Genomic DNA, 22,965 nt, shown 5'->3' with positions numbered 1-22,965 from the left:
AAGGATATAAAAGAAAATTCCCTCCCCTTAGAGAAGACATTATTATGACAGGAGATAGGCAGACAAAAAACAGGTATAAAAGAATTACCAAAACAAGTTCAGATAGAGATCAGTGCCCAGAAAAAATCATGAGACCATATAATCCTTCCAAGTGGCTGGGGATGGGTACAGTTGGGAGTAGAAAGGTAGGGACAGGCTTTTTGACGAAAAGAAATGCAAATCTCAGTGATTTAGAGGCTGGTTATAGAGGATGTTTTATTCATCTCTCTCTTGCAGACCATCTTCTGCCATTTCACTAATTACTATTGTTCCATTATAATGCTGGAATGCCAGTCGATAAATGATTATTGAGACCCCACTGTGTTCTCAGCACCACTGCGATTGGAAAATGTGGTTGAATTCAAATAACTAATTCTACTGCTCTAATAAAATATGAGGTGGGGAAGAATGCTTAAGTCGGTAAATAACTTAAGCCTTCTTGTTTTGAGAGGTGCATTAGAGTCTAAGCTTCCACTCACACATCTGAAACTCAGCCATCGGTTTCAGCAACTGCTCTAAGAAGAGGTATCACATATTGCCACTAGATGGCACCAATTATTTTCATATTTTTAGGTGAAGAAAACCCTTTTTAAAAATGTAATGGCCACATTTAAAATAGAAGAATGTTACTTAGCATTGTTATTAATAAAGTATTATTCTCTTCTTAATAATTTTCTTATAGACAAACCACACCAATAGAACTAAAGAAGGTACGTTCTTTCACCCGCATACTTGTTCATTCAATGTACATTTGTTCCAAATAATCTTTAAAAAAAAGTTCTCACACGTCTTTGGATATGTAAAAAGTAGAGAAAGTAACTGAAATATTGATATAATAATTGAATATATAAATATCATATTTGCATATATAAATAAGAGGATCAAAAATAGTTCATACATTGATACTACATATACTTTGAAAACTTTCACAGAAAAGAGTTTTAAAATAGTACAGAAAATTGTTTTGGTTTTTAGAAAAGATGTCCCATTGTATCTTCCAAAAATGAGTAATATTTTAAATGTATTTTAAATATGGTACTAATTCATTACAATTAAATGTAACAAAAACTATCGCAAAATTTAAAATGGGATAGGAATCATTTAACTGAATGCAAACATTTTATAGGTATAGCTTTATATAATTTGATTAATAAAAATTCAAGCTTAAAAGAAATTTTAATACAATTTCCCTGTTTCAAACAAGTAAATTTATAGGTCCATTAGAATATTATGCAAAATTTTTCTGCAGCAAATGAGTGTGATGTATTTTCCTTCCTCAAAAAAGTGGTTGGTAAACATTCAAAGTATATTTATTCAGAAATAAATGATAACCATTCTCATTCTCAGGTCTTTCATTAAAAGCACAGAAGGACTCTGGAATAAATATAGCCTACATTTTTATATTAATAGACTTCAAAATAAAATAAAGTATGATAACAAATGAGAATACACATAATATGCATTGAAAAGTACAATATGTTCTATGAATATATCATAATTACTTAGAAGAAACAATGAAAACTTACAGGTTTATTATGCTGACAAATTTAGTTTTAAAATCTCAACACCCTTGCTACTTCAGGATAAAAATTGTCTCAAACTCTCTGCTAATTTGACTATCACTATATTTCTTTCATTTTGAAACATTCAAAGATAATACTCACTTGGGTATCTCGAAGAGTTTTTTGTCTCACAGCAAGGAGCACTCTAAATCTCTGATCTTCCTCAAAGATTCTCTCTTCACAGTCTTTTTTCTCTTGCATATAATGATCGAACACAGCTTGTGCATGTTCCCTTTTAAATCTCATAGTTACAAATTTGTTCCTGTGAAGAAAGAATTCCATGTGCCACTAATCAATGCACATTCTATTTTTCAAAATGCATTTATGAGATATTTTAAAAGGACCCAAATAAAAAATCTTGAAGAGCCTTGAGCTGACAGGCCTTGGAAAAATTCCCTGGTTTTTCCCAAGGCTTACTTCCATAGGGCTACATCTAAATCATCCAGGTAGAAGAAAATCTATGGAAAAACAGTGGATTATCTTGGTTGCCTGTCCAGCATGCTTCTGTTCTCCAGGCATTTCAAGAAAACCCCTCCTCCAAGCAGCATGTAACTCTAGAGATATATTCTGATTAGTCCAACCAGCATATGACCCATTGTCCAGGGGTGAGAAGATATATTAAGATAGCTCAAGGAAATGAGTGAGAAGCGCTTAATTCCATGTAGAAGAGCTCATACCCACTAAATGTGACTTACACATCATGCTTTCAAAGTTGCTGCCAACAGCCATAGTAGAGAGAGAAAAAAATGAGTGCCCGGTGTTGAACTGTTGAGTCAACCAACCCTGCAGCTTGCTCTACCAATTATATAAGATGACACCTTTTTTTTTTATTGTTTAAGCTGGTGCTATGTAAGATGATGCAGTTTTACTGTTTTATGCTTCCTGTTACATAAGATGATACATTTTTTATTGTTTAAGCTGGTACATGAATAGGTGTGTGTATGTATGCGTGTGTGTACATGTCTGTATTTTATCATTTGCAATTAAACACATCCTAATGCAAAGGTAAAATAACTTTTATGGTGAACTCAGTAGTTATGTAGGGAATAATACTAGTAGAAAAGTATCAAAACGTGGTTAAAACAATACTGGTAACAATAACTTGCTTGCCAAAGTTGAGCAGCAACTCAGTGTCCAGAATAAGGTATCTGAAAAAGCTCAGCACAGTCTTATTCTATCCACATTAGTTAACAAGTCTACTGATACAGAAAATTTAATCACTTGCACAGTTAACTATAAAGGCAGCAAGACTAATATTTTGGGAAGGGCTAAATTAATATCTCTGCTTTTAAATAATATCCCATTTAATACAACAAAAACCACTCTATGAAATAATAATGAGATAGCCATCTAGAGTTGAAGAACCTAAACTTGGATAATTAATTAGCTTGTGTAAGCTCAACTAGTTGGTAAATGACAGAACCAGAATTCAAATCTAGTCCTGCCTTTTTCTGATTCAGCAGTTCAACATTAAGTACTCATTTTTTCCCTCTCTTCATTATAGCTGTTATCAGCAAATTTGAAAACATATCACCTTGTTTACACTTAGTGGATGTGAGCCTCTTCTTCTACAGGAAATAAGGTTCTTCTCCCCTTTCATCTGCCTTGCCCTAGTATTTCATTTACAACATTCATACCAATAACATTCCAAATTATTAAGGGATGTCTGATCAATAGCCAATGATACTGACATCTTGGAGCATAGAGAACCAATGAAATTCACACAGGAAGGAGCTAGTGTGACCAAAACGATAAAATGTTCATAGTTGCTCCCAAAAAACATTGATATATCTTGACCACACGTACTTTGTTCTCTACACTGTTTTGATATTGAGTTATATTAATTATAGCATTTTATTAATTATATCTACACAGACATTTATATACACTATATACGTGCATATCTATGCAATAAAATAATGTTTCCTTTCTCACAGTGATAAAACAAGCAGACTTTGAAGTCTTATGGGTCTGGATTTTAATTTTCCACTTTCTAGTTAAGAAGCAATTATAAAAATTAAGTGAGGGTCAAGGATGGCTTTGATTGCCATTATTTTTAACACAATATTTTAATTATCTTGTATATGTGAGGTTTGTCTCCCTGCAAAGATCTTCAGACACTTGAAGATACACTTTCCCACTTGCCATTTATTTGTCCTTATTGGGGCCTGGCAGTATGCCCACTATGAGTTCTCAATAAATAATAAGTAACTTGTTATGGGAAATTATTGAAAATATCAGTAGATTATTCATAAAACAGCTGATCTTCCTTTGTAATCCCATCTTAGGGGGTTAGTTGAAAGGGCACACACTTGGAACAGGTTGGAGCTAAGCTGAAGCTAGCTCTACCACTACTTAAGAGTGTGATCTTAGGTTCCCTGAGCCTCTATTTCTCAGCGTTCATTGGAAATGATACAATTTAACCATTTGCTGTAAGAACTGGATGAGACAAGGTACACACATTGTCCAGGATGTACCTGGCAAAATAACAAGTAGTTCAATGGTAGCTTTAAATATTATTTGACATTATATATCATCACTGCTAATTAATAGTTGTATAAGTGATTCCACAGTATTGGCTAATTCTTTTTCTCCTTTTCTTGTTGGAAGGCAGGGTTTTGTCAAGTTTAGAGAGAGAACTGATTCACTGGGACATGGAAACCACTCTTGTCCAAAAGGCCATATGATCCAGCTTCAGAAGAAGTTAGGATTGAAATGGGAGGAAGCCAGAAGAAAAGATTTTCATCAGCTCCTGAATTAGATCTTTATAAGTTTAATGTAAGTTATATACATTTATATTTATATCTTTGAGTCCCAAGATATTCTGACAGGTGTTAAACAAGGTGGATAAATATCTTTAAAAGTAAATGATACGTTTTCCTGCTTTTTCACATAATATAGTGAATATGAGTAGTCCTTTTCAGATAAAGCTGAATTATCATGTTGAAAATAAGTTTTACCCTATGATAATAGCTAAACAAATGCTTGATGGGGACATTGACATGACTCCACTAGAATGCATGGCAACAGGCTGGGCATAGACTTTTTTTGACACTTTGTCCCTCAAGCATTATGATTTTGCTAATGCTTGTAGTAGCCTTCTTCATTTAAAGCAGACCGTTGTCCCTAAATGTGGCCAATGCATGTTCCTCTAATACTCCTCCAAGTCCAGTTCTCAATGTTTTACAAGACAGGAAATGAGAAGCAAAATGAGTAAAGGAAGAGTAAATAAGCACTAGGTTAGGGTCTATGGATACCCAATGAGCCTGAGAGCATGATCATTCTCCAAGCCAAAGGCCTTAGTAACACTGAACAGTTATATCCCTGACTCATGGGGTGACTGATAAGAAACTTTGGAAGATGATAAATTTGAATACATTGCATGAGGTTTTATAGAATATCTGAGTCTGAACTCTCACCTTGAAACTAATCAAAAACGTTTGGGTGAAAAACCATAAATTATTAACCATGACATATAAATTCTGAAACATCTGAAAGTAATGAAGAATATTATTAATGTTATAAAGAATAAAAGTTCTCCTCCTTGGAAAGGGAGAAACATTCCAAGTTATTAAAATAAGAACAAACCCAGACAAGCAATAATGAATGAAAGCAGTTTATGATTATGCTTTTTAAACTAAAATTAACAAATATCACACATATATTCCACACTATGTTATAATTAAAAATATGAACCATTTTAAGAATACATTTTAAATATGGAAATTTCATCTTATTTCTTTTATTAATATTTTTAATACACATCATATTTTGATAAAGTTTAAGTACTTACTTTAACACTTCAAGTATCTGATCAAAACTTTTCTTTTCTTCTTCTTTTGCTTTTAATTCCTCATTCAATTCATTTATTTTTGCATAAAAAATCATTGTCTTACTTTTAGTTGCTTCTAAGTCTTTAAAAATTGCTGAGCGTTTACTCTGAAAAAAAAAAAATACAGGAGTGTTTTATTTTAAATACTTGGATTTTCAAATCTCTGCTATTCAGGGACACAATTACATTGGCTGTGTAAACAATTAAAAGTTAATAGTGGGCCACACCTGATGGCTCACTCTTGAAATCCCAGCACTTTGGGAAGCCAAAGCAGGAGGAGCCAGGAGTTCACTTAGAGCCAGGAGTTCAAGACCAACCTGGACAACAAAGCCAGCACCTGGTCTCTACCCAAAATTGTTTTAAATAGCCAGGTGCGGTGTTTCACACCTGTAGTCCCAGCAACTTGGGAGGCTGAGATGCGAGGATCACTTGAGTATAGGAGGTTGAGGATGCAAGGAGCCATGATTGCTCCACTGCACTCCAGCCCAGGTGACAGAGTGAGACCCTGTCTCTAAAAACCAACTGAGGTTTATATTCTCCACTGTTATATCTGATTAATTTTCTAAAAAATAAAAATGTTTATTCTCTCTGCCCTACACAAACTTGCTCTCCTTTCCAAACATACACTTAAATGCACACTTTATAAGCATGTCATTTCAAGATGCAAACATGTGGTCACTGGTTTTCAAACATGTACGAAGTCCATTGGCAGGCGAACAAGAATATATATTGTTCTGATCTTTCCAGCAAAAGAAGGCAATATTTACTACCAGCACAGTTTTCCAAGGTAGGCCTGTGCAATTCCAGAATGAACATTTGATTGTGCATCTATTTTTGTGTCATCCCTTTATGACTGTTGGTGTTCAAATGGAACTTAGTGACTCACTGACTGTTATTGAATTGTTCCCCACATTCAGCATGGCTGCTAATTAGTGTTACTCTCCCAACTGATTCTACAGATCTCAATGGCTCCTTCTGCCTCCACTATCTTCTATTTTCCCCATATGCTTCCAAATACTTTCTTTACTCATAGATTTCAAGAATAACAACTAATATTTTATATTTATTTTCCTATAAAACCTTACTGTTTATCTAAGATTTTGAACATTGGGTACTGCATTTGAATTTTCACATACTTCCTGCTTTGTTTCCTTCCTTTTCTGGAAGTTCTGAAAATTTTCTACTGATAAATAAAAGGATTTTTTCTCCTTATACTAGAATGTAGTGGAAATATAGCTAACTAGAATTTGTTGATAGGCCCATTGGAGTATTAAGTTATTTGGCGGGGGCATCGGGGGGAAAGTAAGTCCAAAGACAGAGAGCAGACAGGTGTGAGTATGGACACTCTGAGTACTGCATGCTCTCTATCCCTAAACTTGACATTTAGATCAGATTTCATCATTCATTTCTTAGTCTTAGCTGAAGATTCTCTTCTTCAAAGGAATCTGGTTTTGTATAGTTTTGCATATCTTTTAGCACACTGTAAAATTTATTTAGCTAATATATTTATGATCTTGTCATCTATGCTCATAAGCAAGATCACCAATGGATTTGTTTCTTGCACTATTAATTTTTTGTTATGATTGCAACGTTTTAGTTTCATTATAGAATGACTTTAGAAGATTTCCATGCTTTCTTATGCTCTGTAAGTGGTATTTGTAGAGAGATTCATAAAGTATCTTGACTGATTCTTGGTTTTATTGGTAGAGTTTGGACAAATTAAATTTCTTCTATAATCATTGATCTATTCTTGTGTTTTATTTCTTTTGACCCAGTTTTCACCATTTGTATTTTATAAATAAATGATACAATTCATATAGATCTTAAAACAAATTCCTATCCAAAGTAGTATTCAATTCACTGTGTATAGAATTATACCGCTTTTAATCATTCCCGTGGCTGTTAATTTTCATTTTTTATTCTTTGCCCTTAATAAATATGTTAAATATTTTTAGATTTTTAAAAAAAATCTAAATCATTTATTGGTAATCTCAAAATATTATATTGGCCTATGTCATAAATTTTGCTATATAGTTTGTCATTATTGATCATGTATAAATAAGTGGTAATTTATATTTTAGTTATTTCTTAGCACAGAAGCAAATTAATAAAAAATGTGATTCGGTAATATTTCTAGTAGTGCATATACTTTTTATTTCTTATTGCCCTATATTTTTGTTATTGATTTCTGATTTTAATTCATTGTATGCAAACTTGGGTGACATGACCAATACAATAATATAAGAGCATCTATTTCAGTGCCAGACTGTCTGGGTTGGAATTGCAACTTTACCACTAATGAGTTGTGTGAACACCTGTACAAGTTAATTAAAAAACAACACATCAGATTTCTCAAATGTAAGATAGAGGTAATAGCACACTCTTCATAGGCTTATCATGAAAATGAAATGATGAGCTGTTACGTCTGTGCACTTAAAACAATCCCTGACACACAGAAAACATGCAGCAAATATCTATTATTATTTTCTCTGTAATTTTTTAAATATTTCTTTTGAGGCCCATTATAAGGCAAACATTTTAAAAATGATATGAGGACACCTCCCTCTCATGGCCCACATGCTTTCCACCAACAAATCCTATTGGAACCACCTTTGACATATATCTAGAGGACATATTACCAGGTTAAACACAATATTGGCTGCATAAATATCTTCTTTTGAGAAGTGTCTGTTCATATATCCTTCACCCACTTTTTGATGGGGTTGATTTTTTCTTGTTTGTTTAAGTTCTTTGTAGATTCTGGATATTAGCCCTTTGTCAGATGGGTAGATTGTAAAAATTTTTTCCCATTCTGTAGGTTGCCTGTTCACTCTGATAGTAGTTTCTTTTGCTGTACAGAAGCTCTTTAGTTTAATTAGATCCCAGTTGTCTATTTTGGCTTTTGTTGCCATTGCTTTTGGTGTTTTAGACATGAAGTCCTTGCCCATGCCTATGTCCTGAATGGTATTGCCTAGGTTTTCTTCTAGGGTTTTTATCGTTTTCGGTCTAACATTTAAGTCTTTAATCCATCTTGAATTAGTTTTTGTATAAGGTGTAAGGAAGGGATCCAGTTTCAGTTTTCTACATATGACTAGCCAGTTTTCCCAGCACAATTTATTAAATGGGGAATCCTTTCCCCATTTCTTGTTTTTGTCAGGTTTGTCAAAGATCAGATGGTTGTAGATGTGTGGTATTATTTCTGAGGACTCTGTTCTGTTCCATTGGTCTATATCTCTGTTTTGGTACCAGTACCATGCTGTTTTGGTTACTGTAGCCTTGTAGTGAAGTTTGAAGTGAGGTAGCGTGATGCCTCCAGCTTTGTTCTTTTGGCTTAGGATTGTTTTGGCAATGCGGGCTCTTTCTTGGTTTCATATGAACTTTAAAGTAGTTTTTCCAATTCCGTGAAGAAAGTCATTGGTAGCTTGATGGGGATGGCATTGAATCTATAAATTAACTTGGGCAGTATAGCAATTTTCATGATATTGATTCTTCCTACCCATGAGCATAGAATGTTCTTCTATTTGTTTGTATCCTCTTTTATTTTCTTGAGCAATGGTTTGTAGTTCTCCTTGAAGAGGTCCTTCACATGAAAAAATGCTCGTCATCACTGGCCATCAGAGAAATGCAAATCAAAACCACAATGAAAAACCATCTCACACCAGTTAGAATGGCAATCATTAAAAAGTCAGGAAACAACAGGTTCTGGAGAGGATGTGGAGAGATAGGAACACTTTTACACTGTTGGTGGCACTGTAAACTAGTTCAACCATTGTGGAAGACAGTGTGGTGATTTCTCAAGGACCTAGAACTTGAAATACCATTTGACCCAGCCATCGCATTACTGGGTATATACCCAAAGGATTATAAATCATGCTGCTATAAAGACACATGCACACATATGTTTATTGTGGCACTATTCACAATAGCAAAGACTTGGAACCAACCCAAATGTCCATCAATGATAGACTGGATTAAGAAAATGTGGCACATATACACCATGGAATACTATGCGGCCATAAAAAGGATGAGTTCATGTCCTTTGTAGGGACATGGATGAAACTGGAAACCATCATTCTGAGCAAACTATCGCAAGGACAAAAAACCAGACACTGCATGTTCTTACTCACAGGTGGGAATTGAACAATGAAAACACTTGGACACAGGGTGGGGAACATCACTCACCGGGGTCTGTCGTGGCATGGGGGGAGGGGGGAGGGAGAGCATTAGGAGATATACCTAATGTAAATGACGAGTTAATGGGTGCAGCACACCAACATGTCACATGTATACATATGTAACAAACCTGCATGTTGTGCACATGTACCCTAGAAGCTAAAGTTTAATAATAATAAAGACAATATTGACTTTCTTCCCTTTCCCACAGCCAATAATTCACTAGAGATAGAAATGTTAGCAATAAGAACTTTCATGGGGAGATATTTCTAATTTGGAAAAAGCCCTAAAGTCTCCAGTCACACATCCATTTGTTTATGCTGAATACATACTAACTTGGGGGTAAAATTTAGAGGTCCGGTAGGAACAAATGTTTTGGTCTGTAGATTGCTCCCATCTGCAGAAACACAATACTCTCTAGTAGAGTACAAATCCCAGTCTCTACTTTGTAGAAAAGGCAGTCGGGTTGAGGAAGCAATCAATGGGTGTTACAATGCACCAATTACCATACTATGCATTGTATTTGAACTATGCCTTTTATGACTCACAGTAGCAATATGATAAATGTTATATCCATTTTACAATAGGAAATCCAAAGTAGCCTGGATTGTACAGCTAGTTTATGTGGTGATGACTGGTTAAACACTAGATTTCTCTGACTCCAAAGCCTTTACTATTTTCTCCATACCAAAACTGGCCCTTGCTTTTTGGTCACTGCTGCTAAAAGAAATTATATGTGATTTTAGTATACTTAGTAGGTATTGGCATGCATGAGTTTTGAGATTGGACAGAAGGGGATTCTTGCTACTTGGGAATTTAACCTCTCTAAACCTCAGCTTTTAATTTATATAAATGCAATACTAAATGCTTTACAGGGTTGCTGTGAGAATCCAATGAAATGATCTGAGCCATGTGTTTGCCCTTTGTCAGCACATTGAAATCAACATTAATAAATGACGTTGATAATAACTAATGAAGCTCATAAGAGGTAGCTGACCTGCCTGACTTCTACTGATAACATTGGCTGAAGACAATATTCACTCTGGGAAAATGATTTTCTTCTCTGCTCTGCATTGACCAGTCATTTTTCACTGCTCTAATAATCACATCTTCCACTTATGACTCCTAATTCCCAAATTCTAGTGTGCAAGAAGTGCCACTACCAAGGATACTCTCTTAAGTATACTTGAATGTATTTAAGCATTTGCCTATTCAGAAAAATCCACAAAGTCCTGGGTACCAGACAGGGATGGAGGTGTTTACTGTTATGAAGTCTTCACCAAATATAGCCCATGAACCCTGCAATTCACTTACTTCATTTTTTCTCAGAAGGGGTGAAGTCTACTCCCTGTCCACAGCCTCACGCACTCTCAGTCATCTTCCTCAGAGAGGCTATACTCTCTTTCATCTGAAGATGTGAACGTAGTGCCTAACAGACCTAGTAGGCACTGAGTTCATGCATAAGACAACAGCATTAAACTTGCAGTGCTCTTGGACTTTTCTCTCCTTTTTTTGGCTAAAAAGTAAGCTGACTCTAACAGTCAAGTTTGGGTTCTAATCCCATCTCTATTGAAGAAGTGAGTCTTGCCTTTGCCCAGCTGCTATATTAAAATATTCTTGCTACACAACTCGGTAAAAAAGGGAAAGAGATAGATGGACATGATATAAATAGGAAGGGTGACTTTTCAGAAAATTGATGAGAGATACTTAGTGCCTGTAGTGTGTGAGAACATCAGGGGGAAAGGCAAAGAGGTATGTACAAGGAGCGTCCCTTGGAAGTGATGAGGATACCATTATAGTTCTGGTCACAGGGTCCTTTACAAAATGTAAATAAAAGTAAATTATTTTAAAATTTTTTTTGGCTCTTGAACTATACTTCTTTTATAAGCTGTGACTCCAATGGGGCATCACATAATTTAGAAACCTTCTGTTTTAAGCTCTCCTTATCAAAAGCAAAGCCAGTGGAGGTCTTTTCCCTGGCAAACAGAGTATCATTTTACCATGTAAAGTCAATCCTTTATTTTATCTGACAACTAAGTAAAGGCTTTATGTACAAAACCAGTAGTAAGATGAATGGAAAAAGTTGACTTTAATTGGCTAAGTGAAGATGATTTCTAAGACCAAAATCTTAGTAGTAGTTGGCTTAAAATTTAAAGAATTATGTATGTTTTTAAATTAAACTGTTGTCTTTTGGAATATTAAAATTTATAGTCAAATTATATGATACAATATTAATATTAAAATAATTAAATTACATTAGTGATTCTAAGTTCTCTATCTGAAAAGAAAATGATTACTAGTTTAAGCATGTTTATATTAAATGTGATATTTTATAGTTTCAGAGTGTCAGATTGATGATTTGGGGTTAAAACAGTAGATACATGTCAATAGAAGATTTGAGCCATTTAACAAAAGTGTAATCATGCTATATTTTGTTTAATTTTGACTTCTTTTTCTTTTTCTCCTTTTCTTCTCTTCCTTGCTTCCTTCCTTCCTTCCTTCTTTCTTTCTTTTCTTTCTTTTCTTTCTTTCTTTCTGTCTTAGTTTGTTTAGGCTGTTATAACAAAACGCCTTAGAATGAGTACTTTATATAAACCATAGAAATGTATGTCTTAAAGTTCTAGAGCTAAGCAATCCAAGGACTAGGCAACAAAAGATTTGGTGTCTCATTAAGCCTCGCCCTCTGCTTCAAAGATGGTGTCTTCTTCATTCATACTCATGCGGTAGAAGGGGCAAGCAAGATTCTTGGGGCCTCTCCTGTAGGGGCACTAATCCCAATAAGCTGTCATAATCTAATCACCTCCCAAAGGCCTAGCCTCTTATTGGGGATTATGTTTCAATATACGAATTTTGGGGGAACACAAACATTCAGACCATAGCAATTCTCTTTATCTTTCCTTTTCTCCCTCTGTTCTTTCTTGTTTTCTTTCCTTTTTATTTCTTTTCTTCTTCTTCATTTTTTTTTTTGTTTTGTTTTTAATCTCCAAGTAAAAAGAGACAGCATGGCAATCACGGAAAGCAGTAGACTTCTGCATGAATGCAATATCAAATTTTCCTTGTATTTATCCTGATTAGGAGCTATGTCCCTGATAAACTAGACCAGTGAGAAAGATACTGCAAGAGAAAGTAAATGAAAACACAAGGACTCTGTGTGTGCTTTTATCCCTAGTCGATTTAGTACAACCAATAAGAAATGGGACACATTCATTTAAAATTAAACTCGAATAGTTTTCACTGACATACATAAATACATAAGCTGTAAATTCGAAATTAGATTTTGAACTGAAATTCTTACCTCAGTTTCTATTAGTGCATCAAGTGTTTTCTTCCCCTTTTTTCGTAATTTTTTCTTTACTTTTTCCACTTTTCTTCTAATTAAATCTTTCTGATCAAGTATATTATTAAGTACCTGGAGGACATTCAGATATTAAGATGTGCAGCATTTGCAACCCAATTATCCTCATTTAGGCCAAATCATACTAAAGTGACTATTTTAATAACAACAGCATTTATTTTGGCAAATAAAGGAAAAGAACCACCACACATGAATTACAGAAATATACTGTAATATCCAAAAATCTCAATATTCTATTTGCATTACATGAGAAAGCCAAAATCTAATAAATTTTAGTTAAGTAACAAAAATAAATAAGCTTACATAGAAAGTATGAATTTTTGTTATAATATTTCTTTTAATCAAAACTAAAACTCCAAATACAAATAGTAAGCAATCACTACCAAAAAGTATATAAAAACTTATTCTTCCTTAGTGTGTGCTAAATTATTAATTCGTATAATTTATTAACTATTAAAATATAATCAAACCAAAAATGATTACTGAACTACAAGAAGACGTAAAACTATGGCTGTTATAAAATAACAGGAAACAAAAATCATTAATCTTTTCTGGAATTCATTATTGTACTCAGACAACCTCACTTAGGCTTTTGGTGCAATTAATAAATATCCATCATTAATGTAAGGTGGAGCCATCATTAAACTCACTTATCCACTAGATGTTTGTACTGGTTATACATTCTTTGTAGGAGCATGATGATAGCATTTAGAAGCCCTAAATAGAGTGGTACTCAGAATTTGTTGTTTCCATGCTTCGTGACCTTATACATGTCGCTCAGGCTCTTCAAGCACAGGTTTTCTCAAGTCTTTGATACCAGTAAACTCCCTTTTGCCTATTTCATAGGAAGACTTTGAGGCTCAAAATAAACTTTTAAAATAGAAACACTTTGTAAATCACAATTTTAAGAAATAAACACATTTTGAAAATTATCAAAGACTAAAAATATAAAGTTACATTATTATTTGCAAAGGAAAAATGTTCTGGTGCCAAAATGGCTCAAATAAATATATGTATGGCCTCCCTGCAGGGAAGGACAAGAATGTATAACTCTTGCCACACCCTCTAGTTCTCCAAAAGACTAATGACAGGATTAATACATGTTTTTCAACGAAATTTTTCTTTGGGAAGGGCTAGTGATATCAGTTACTGCCATAAACATGTAATTTAGAAAATATTTCATCAACATTTGCTTTATTTTTCATCCTAGATGTCTAAACATCTACATGCATCAAAAATTTACCATGAAAATGTCCAGATCCCTCACATTTTATATGGAAATAAGCATAACTTTAGCATTTCATTAAGAAGGACTGAAGACGTTGAATTAGGTTTAACATAATGAACGTTCACACCAGATAAGTCACTACTCACGCACTTGAAACCTGCTTTTCCCAAGTACCCTCTAAGACTATGGGGTTCTAGATAATAGCATTAATGGTCTTGCTATAGAGTTTCACTGCAGATCAAGTTGTGTGGTCCTGAAACAGTTACTTAGTTTGCCCATACTTTTCCTATGTGAAATCATAATTTTCCAAATAATAATGTCAAATCACATGTGTAAGTTACTAACATATATATATTTCTGCACATTAATTTTTGGATTAATTAAATGCTTACAGCAGAATGTTCTTTGTAGAGAGTTCTGATTCTTTCAGCTTCATCTTCCAGTTGAAGCACAGGTTCCTGTAGTTCTGCCAGGGATATGGCACATATTGCCCTATTTTTCAAAAGCTCTTTCCGCTCAAGTGCCTGGACTTCGTAAATGGAATACAGTTTTTTCTGCCAGCAAAGATTTTAAATAATTCATTCAGTTATTAACTTAAACATTTATTGAGCCTCTTATTCAGTGACAGGCAGTAATATTTGTTGTTATTTGAAAATCAAACAATACAATAAATATCACCATAAAAAAGATACAAATGTAATACATATATTACATATATATTATATTATTTATAATATATGTATATAATATATGTAATATATTATATATAATATATAATATAATATGTAATATAATATAATGTATATATTTTTCATTTTTTGAGGCAGAGTCTGTCACCCAGCCTGGAGTTCAGTGGCATCATCTCTGTTCGCTGCAACCTCCACATCCCAGATACAAGCAATTCTTCTGCCTCAGCCTTCTCAGTAACTAGAATTACAGGCATGAATCATGCCTAGCTAATTTTTGTATTTTTAGTAGAGAAGGGGTTTCGCCATGTGGCCAGGCTGGTCTCGAACTCCTGACCTCAAGCAATCCACCCGCCTTGGTCTCCCAAAGTGCTGGGATTACAGGTGTGAGCCACCACATCTTGCCAAGTGTAATATATTTAAAGAGAGCACAGTTATTGTTAGAATGAATGAGAGAAACACTTTAATAGACAATAAAAATCAAACATTTAAAAAAATATTTCCCAGTCCAAAATGTGAAAATCAATCATTCTTACATAAGGATTGGAGAACACCAAGTTAGAGAACACACTAACACCACATGGTGGAATATATACAAGTCCTGCAATATAAGACAAAACCAACTAACAGGAAGTTAGTAACAAAATATTAAACAAAAAGGTCTCTCCAGTTAGACACTTAGAAACAAAACATATGTATAGAAATAAATTAGGAAATTTAGTGTTTTGAAACATACAGAAGCAAACACTGCTTCTATGTTTGAAAATGCCAAATTTATAACAGAAAAAAAGTTACAAAATTTAGTTTACTTCAACGAGAAGCAGAGGTGTAGATCATCTCTTTTGGGCCAGGCGCGGTGGCTCACGACTTTAATCCCAGCATTTTGGGATGCTGAGGTGGGAGGATCACCTGAGGTCAGGAGTTTGAGACCAGCCTGACCAAAATGGAGAAACCCCATCTCTACTAAAAATACAAAATTAGCCGGGCACAGTGGTGCATGCTTGTAATCCCAGCTATGCAGGAGGCTGAGGCAGGAGAATCACTTGAACCTGGGAGGTGGAGATTGTGGTGAGCCAAGATCACGCCACTGCACTCCAGCCTAGCAACAGAGCAAGACTCTATCTCAAAAAAACAAAAACAAAAATGAACAAACAAACAAAAACACTGAAACCATTTTCACTCTTGTTTTTTTTCTAATAATAATAATACTAATTCAAATATGTATGTATTTCTAAAGGGGAGGGATTCTAGAAACATGGCATGGATCAAAAAACCCAATCTGGATTCCAAAGGATATGCAGGTGGTAAAGATTTTAAAAATTCAAATTTATTTTGCCAGCTTACATGCTTTATTTTCAAAATCTTTATATGGAAGTATCATAGCATATTTTTCTTTCAGGGTTAAATAAAGAAATCCGAGTGAAAGACACTAAGAGTAAAGAAAACATAACATCATCACAAAGTAAACTAAAGAGTCAGACACTTAAAAATAAGATCCCACTGCCCTTTTACTAGACTGGCAGAAATTCCCATTAAGCCACAAAATGAGATATGGGTATGGGAGGTCAGTTTCTTTATGCATGATCAGACACTGCTGGTTGTACACAGAGGGCAACTGTCATCAGCTAAGGAGAGAAAACTGCTGGCTTGCAAACCAAGTAGTGACAAGATGCCTCATTACAGGCAAATTTAAAATGCTAAATAAAATGCAAATTGAAGGAAGAATAAAATATTAAAATCAAATTAGTATTACCTGAAGCACCATTCCAGCAGCCACTTCACCTCGAGTGAGTTTTTTCAGGAATTCTTCTCTACCCTATATGTTAGGAAATTTTTTAAATGAGGATTTTCTTCATAAAACATCAAAAACATTTTTAAAAACAATTGCTAATATAAGATACCTTTTTAATGTTTCAATATAAAGTAAAATATTAATTATAATTTATTATATGTATTTTTAAAATCCTGGTGTTATTTGAGGTAAAGTAATGAAGTAGTACAGCACCAGGAATTAGACTACAGAATTTCAATCTTTTCAGTTTGCATTTTATAGTCCTAAACTTAAAAAATCAAAGTAATAAGAAAGTGAAACAAAGTAGTCATCAATTTCTCCTTTTAAAAACTATCAGTTTGTTTTTAATATTACTTTCTAGAATAAACACAATCAACTTTCAAAACAAGACAGATGCAAGTCAAGTGTGAAGTGTGCAAAATAAGAGCAGACTCTCCACTTGGCTAGAGCAATTCATTGTTGTTTTTGTTTTCGTTTTTTTGTTTTTTTAATCATATCTTTAAAGTTGGTGGAGAAAAAAAATTTGGAAAAATCTTTTCTTTGCTACCTGGAGAAATTGTTGTAAATTGTTCATAGACTTGCTTTAAATTATCACACAAAACCAGAATTGGAAGTAGTTCATAAAGTTCCTTCTCTCTTAAAATTACATCTTGGAACCCCTGATTTGAGGGAGGAGTTGGCTGGGATTTAGGCTGTCCTCCAGATTCAAAAGATATGTGTGTGTTTGTGTGTGCGTTGTGTGTATACACACATACACACACACACACTCATATATATATACACACACACACTCATATATATGTATATATATACACATATATATATATACACACTCATATATATATATATAGTTTTGCAAGGAGGAAGAATAAAATTTTAGAAATGTGTCTGATACCTCTACTTCAATACTGAATCCCTCATCATATCCCAGGGTCTATAGAGACAATACAAAGAAACAAGCCAGAAGTCCTCTGCTCTAACACTTCCTCTACTCAATATAGCAAACCAGTAAAATTATGTTCACCCCAAGCAAAAGAATAATTCCAAAGAAGGAAACATGAAGGTGGCAAATAGAGCAGTAACTTTGATATATCATTTTACTTAAGGATATATCTACATCTAAAATGAATTTATACAATAATACATTTCGATAATTTAAAATAAATTAGCAACCTCTTCTGACATGATAGCAGATACAGCACACTTTTTCCGTTTGTTTATTATTTAAGAGAAATGGGACAAAATTTAAAATGGCTTTGTACACTGGAGAAAAATATATCATATTCCAAAATAGCTAGATTTGACCTTTGTCTGAAACTAATTGAAAACTGTGTATGTATGGGCATGTGTGCTTTTGTTGGATTTCACGTGTTGGAGAAAAGACTTGGTGAATGAGGTGAAGCTGAAGAAACAAACAACTCTTAGATTACGTAGAATCTTCCGGGTACATTAATAAAATTAGTGAAGAATGGTAAGCAAAGCGTGTGTTTTAGATCACTCTGGTTACAATCTGGATTGATTCATTTGTGTTTCCTTAATATTCACTCATCCATTCATTCTTTGAAGTTTTTTTTGTGTGTGTGTTTTTAATTGTCAACTAGTGAGAAAGCAAGTTATGACTGAAATGAATTCAAGTCACTTAAATTGGATAAATTAATATTGTTCAAAAAGAACTTGTTGATATATGGCTTGCAAAGAACTGCAGGCAGTATATGAGAAATTTAAATAGATAAGAAGTCTGAAGCTGCAAGAATAAGACACTTGTATTTCTCTGAAAAGAAGGAAGATACTACATTTGAAATCTGTGTATCTATACAAAACCAACTTAGCCTGTTACCAGTGGACAAATTTGTATGCTGCATGGGCAAAACATCTGGAGCTTCTGTCTAGCACCTAAAGAACTTTTCCAAGTTCTGTTTTCTACCATGCCCCCAAACCTCTGTGATCCAGACAACCAGGTTAAATGACCAGTCACCAGGAGAGAGAGTATTTATCACTGGCTGGCCTGCCACTTGCATACAAGACCCAATGCCACACAGAGTGTTTCCAGGCAGATGCTCAAGGCCTTCCTATAATACTGTCCTCCTTACAGGAAACAGTCTACCGAAAGCACTGGGAAAATGCCAAGAGGCTAGACAGTTTCTGGAAGAACTACTGAATATTTCCAGAACACCATAGAGTACCCCAAAGACTGATATAGGAAGAGCTCTGATGGTCGAAGGTCTTAGATTACAGAGTCCAACATCTGAGAGAGGGGATTTGTTTTCCCATCCTATTATCACAGGCATCGTTCCCTGTAAAGCAGACTCTAGAGTGAAGTTTAGCGTATAGGATACTTACTAGGGAGAATATTTGGAATCTACTCCTGTGGACGGGAGAGGAATGAAGCAGGATTGGACAGAGACATAGGCTGAGCTGCAGTAGACCCCCAACAACAACCTTGATCAACCCCTCAGCAAACCACGGGCAAGAATGGACCATCACATTTGCCCCAAGTTGGACTAAGGTGGCAAGGCTATTATTCTATTTTTATTGGTCATTAAATGTGAGCTACCTCAGAAATGGGAATGACCTTAAGCAAAGTGACTGAGATGATTCCTGAAGCAGAATCTGGGCAGTTACATTCACCAAACAATATAAATGCCATGAGTTCCCTCAGTGATAAAACTACCATTTGTACTGCTCCTAGTAATGATGGCTAAGATATATTATATGATTTCTGCATAGAATTATCCTGTCTTAACTTCACAATGAAATCCATAAAATAGTTATGATTGTCCTTTTAGAACACAGGAAAACTGACACAGAAAGATTACATAAATTGATCAAGCACACAAAGCTGGCAATTGAGGGAACCAAGATACTAATTTACACAATCTGACAGAGGGCATCTCAGTGACACCCAGATACGCAGGAACCCTCAGAGTTATAGGAATATTTAATGTAGAGCCTTCTGACTCTCATGTGCCCCTTTTCTTGTAGGGCCTCTTTTAACACGAGGCTTTCCAGGCCAGTGGGACATCTCTTTGAATTCTAAATCTTAGCCACCTATAGCTGAGATTGAAGAACCAAGACTTTGGGTGAAAGGGTTCCAATTAGCTAGTGATGCCATTGTTGGCTCTAAAATGGAATCTGCTAGAAACTTATGAGCTCCTGGGGAGATACTAACTTTCATTATTCAACATGAATTATGTAGCTGCTGAGAAAAAGCCAGGGTTAAATGAGTTGAAATTACCAAGAGGAAAAATATCACAAAAACTGTAGTGTGGTCTGCTTAGTGAAATACTGATTGCCTATTGGGCAAAATCCTCTAACCCAAGGCTATTTTATAATAATGTGTTGAATAGCTCATGTAATTTATTGAATGCCATACTGAGAGGTAAAAACAGAATGGCTGTATGAGTGCTCAAAGGATGGTCTCCACTGAATATGCACCATTTTCACACCATGGCAAAGTTGAAAAACTGTAAGTGGAACCATATTAACTCAGAGGCTGTGTGTGAGAGTGTGTGTGTGTGTGTGTGTGAATTATCATATCCATTAGTGAAATAGCTATTATCCCCTTTCAAATATGATAAAATTGAGGTCTAAGGTCATGGAATTTATCACAGAACCAGTCTTCAAACATGTATCAGCACCAGGACTGCCTGCTACCAGAGCTTGGACACATTCTACAGCTCTTCACAGTAAGCTCCCTCCTCTATCTCCCTGGCTGCTAGCACTTTGTCTGCTATATAATATTTGCTAAATGAATAATTCATTGAGCGAATGGGTTTATGATTAACGAACAAGCTTGCTTTTGATCTCTAGGCTGGGAATTAAACTGTAAAAGTTCCAGATTGTTTCAAATCAAAAATATGTTGTTTTCTTAAATATCTTTATATGAGGAGAAGCTCAGGGCCCATTAGAATGTCACAGTCACATTTATATATGGCATCTTTGAGATGGATGATACAGCAATGCCTTTGATACGTTTTTCCTGAGATGTGGAGAGATGGGAGAGGTGGTAGAAAAGACAGCAAGGTTGATTCTGACCTAGGATTGCGTGCAACATATATTCCTAAAATATAAATACCTGAAAAAGCACAGAAGGAAGGCTGCCTTCTCCAGAAGCATAGCCTGTGGCCCAGCTTGTGCTAAACGTTCAAGTTCTTCAAATTTTTGCCGATTCATTGTAAAGGGAATGAAAGCCCAGAAAAATTGCCACTTAGCAACTGTTTCAAGAACAGATTCTACTAAGGATCACGGATAGAATCTAAATCCACTGGGTAAAATGTGTTGGAAAAAAATAGCCACGTATTCTTAAATATCACTCAATTGATTACTTATTAATTACAATTGGGAAATGAATACATTTCTTGACCATACCTTTAACCAACTGATCAAACTTATTATCACTAATAATGAAACAAACATAGACCATGTGCTTGTGGACACAATATTATACTATTATAATTACGTAATATTCCTCCCAGAGGTGTTTAACTTGTATCTAATTATGAAGAAACAAAAAGATAAATCCATATTGAGAGAAATCCTGCAAAGTAACTGGCCTAGACCCTTAAAAATGTAATGTAGTGAAAAACTATTTTAAAAAAAAAATGTAGAGACTTTTTAAAATTTAAAGGGACTCAAAAGTTATAACAGATAAATACAACGCATGGGGCTCAATGACATATACCAACCAATTGAATTAGAGAAATTTGCATGTACAGATTATGCATTTGTGCTCATTATCTAATTATTGCCTCTTAGCTCCAAATCTGTTTTTAACTCTGATCTGTGATAACGGAGCTGGATCCTGTGAGCGGTTTCCTTTTGCAGTTTTACTTTTGGAGGAAAGCTAGGCAAAATCAACAGAGGGCAGGGGACAGGCAGGCAGAGTTGCAGCAGCAAGGGGCCCTGTGTCCTGGTTCGTTGTTCCAGTGGACCGTTGTTATTTTCTCCATCCTCCTGCAGAACTGCCACCAGCTGGTGTGTGGGGAGGTTCTCTGCCCACAAACTCCATTCCACCTCCATCAAGTCTCTCCAGCAACTCGCAGATGGCTGCTGCTGAACCCTGTGTTGAGACACAACCATACCCTCTCCAATAAAGCTTCACTCTGCTTGGGAGACGGCAGCCTCTTCCATGCTTGTTCCTTCTTAGGGTGCTTTCTCTCAGCCCTCCAGGCACTGGCTGCTGCCTACGTTGGCTATTCCTGTGTTCTTTAGAACAGAGTTGGCAAACTTTTTTTGTAAAGGGCCAGATAGTAAATATTTTAAGCTTTGCAGGTCATAAGGTCTCTGTCACAACGACTCAATTCTGGTTTTGGAGAAAAAGAATAAAAGAGATCAAAGGATCACTTTGAAGAGCTTGGAAGAAGGCTGGAGCAAAGGAAGTGACAATATCTCAGAAGCTGGAAAGAGGGCACATTAAAAGTCACCTTTGACCTGCAGCCTGGTTTTAGCAGTCACAAACCAGAAGGTGGCAGCAGAGAGCTACACTGCTGGAATAGACTCCAGTACTAGGACAAAAGACAGCTGAAAGGATGAACTGTCAATGCTGAGTCCGGAAACCCACGTTCAAAGAGAAAAAGGGAGCAAAGATCTACATAAACAGATCTAACATCAGAATCAAAGAAATGGCATCATTTTAATTTCCAATGACAGAGAAGCACTAAGAGCAAAGTTAGAGAATTTACGTTATGTAAGGTTTGAGGTCAGGAAAGGAAGATGGATACTTTAAAAAATTACAATCTTAAAGCAAAAGTTGAGATATGTTTAAGTGACTATGGGCTGGACTGAATTAGTAGGACCAGGTATCTCTGGCTATGGTTGTGCATTATTAGGATACATTTTGGTGGCCAGGACCCTAACAGAAAGTATAGGTGGCTGTCCAAATTGGGTCTATCTGAAAATAGGACATGACACTATTTTATCTTTCTTTTTGTATGAAAGTATACGTGTTTTTGGTGAAATTTTTTAAATTACAAAAAGAAATAATACAAATATTCAAATCCACAGATATGCATTTTGACTTTTTGGTCATTTCTTTTTTAGGTCCTGAACTTAAAGTTATTATATCTGGTAAAGTCAGTCTAACAAGATCTTTTTCATCTACTACAGAAGCAGAAGTCTCATTAATTTTTAAAAATTCTACATTAAATGAATTTATAATTTATCTTAATACTCATGGATTTAAACATTATTCTATTATTGAGAAATCTGTATATTTTAATTTTCCTATTATATGTTGTTAGTATATATTCATGGTTTCCATAAACATTTACTGAGTATCTGCATAAGCACTGTTTAAGCA

The 22,965-nt window shown here is 34.9% G+C and overlaps 1 protein-coding gene across 1 annotated transcript in view; it reads right to left on the bottom strand.

The window, feature by feature from the left end:
• Nucleotides 1–22,965, bottom strand: part of CCDC178 (coiled-coil domain containing 178) — a 483,946-nt gene that overhangs the window by 291,804 nt on the left and 169,177 nt on the right. Inside the window, exons 15-19 of the mRNA XM_073006503.1 lie at nucleotides 16,629–16,691; nucleotides 14,582–14,743; nucleotides 12,902–13,015; nucleotides 5,395–5,540; nucleotides 1,704–1,863 (exon numbers count right to left, since the gene is read on the bottom strand). Coding sequence (XP_072862604.1) covers nucleotides 1,704–1,863; nucleotides 5,395–5,540; nucleotides 12,902–13,015; nucleotides 14,582–14,743; nucleotides 16,629–16,691 — 645 coding nt within the window. The remainder of the gene's footprint in view (nucleotides 1–1,703; nucleotides 1,864–5,394; nucleotides 5,541–12,901; nucleotides 13,016–14,581; nucleotides 14,744–16,628; nucleotides 16,692–22,965) is intronic.

Source organism: Chlorocebus sabaeus, chromosome 18 (assembly GCF_047675955.1).
Source record: "Chlorocebus sabaeus isolate Y175 chromosome 18, mChlSab1.0.hap1, whole genome shotgun sequence".
NCBI lineage: Eukaryota > Metazoa > Chordata > Mammalia > Primates > Cercopithecidae > Chlorocebus > Chlorocebus sabaeus.
The sequence above is the reverse complement of the archived record's forward strand: the minus strand, read 5'-3'. Positions and strand labels throughout refer to the sequence as shown.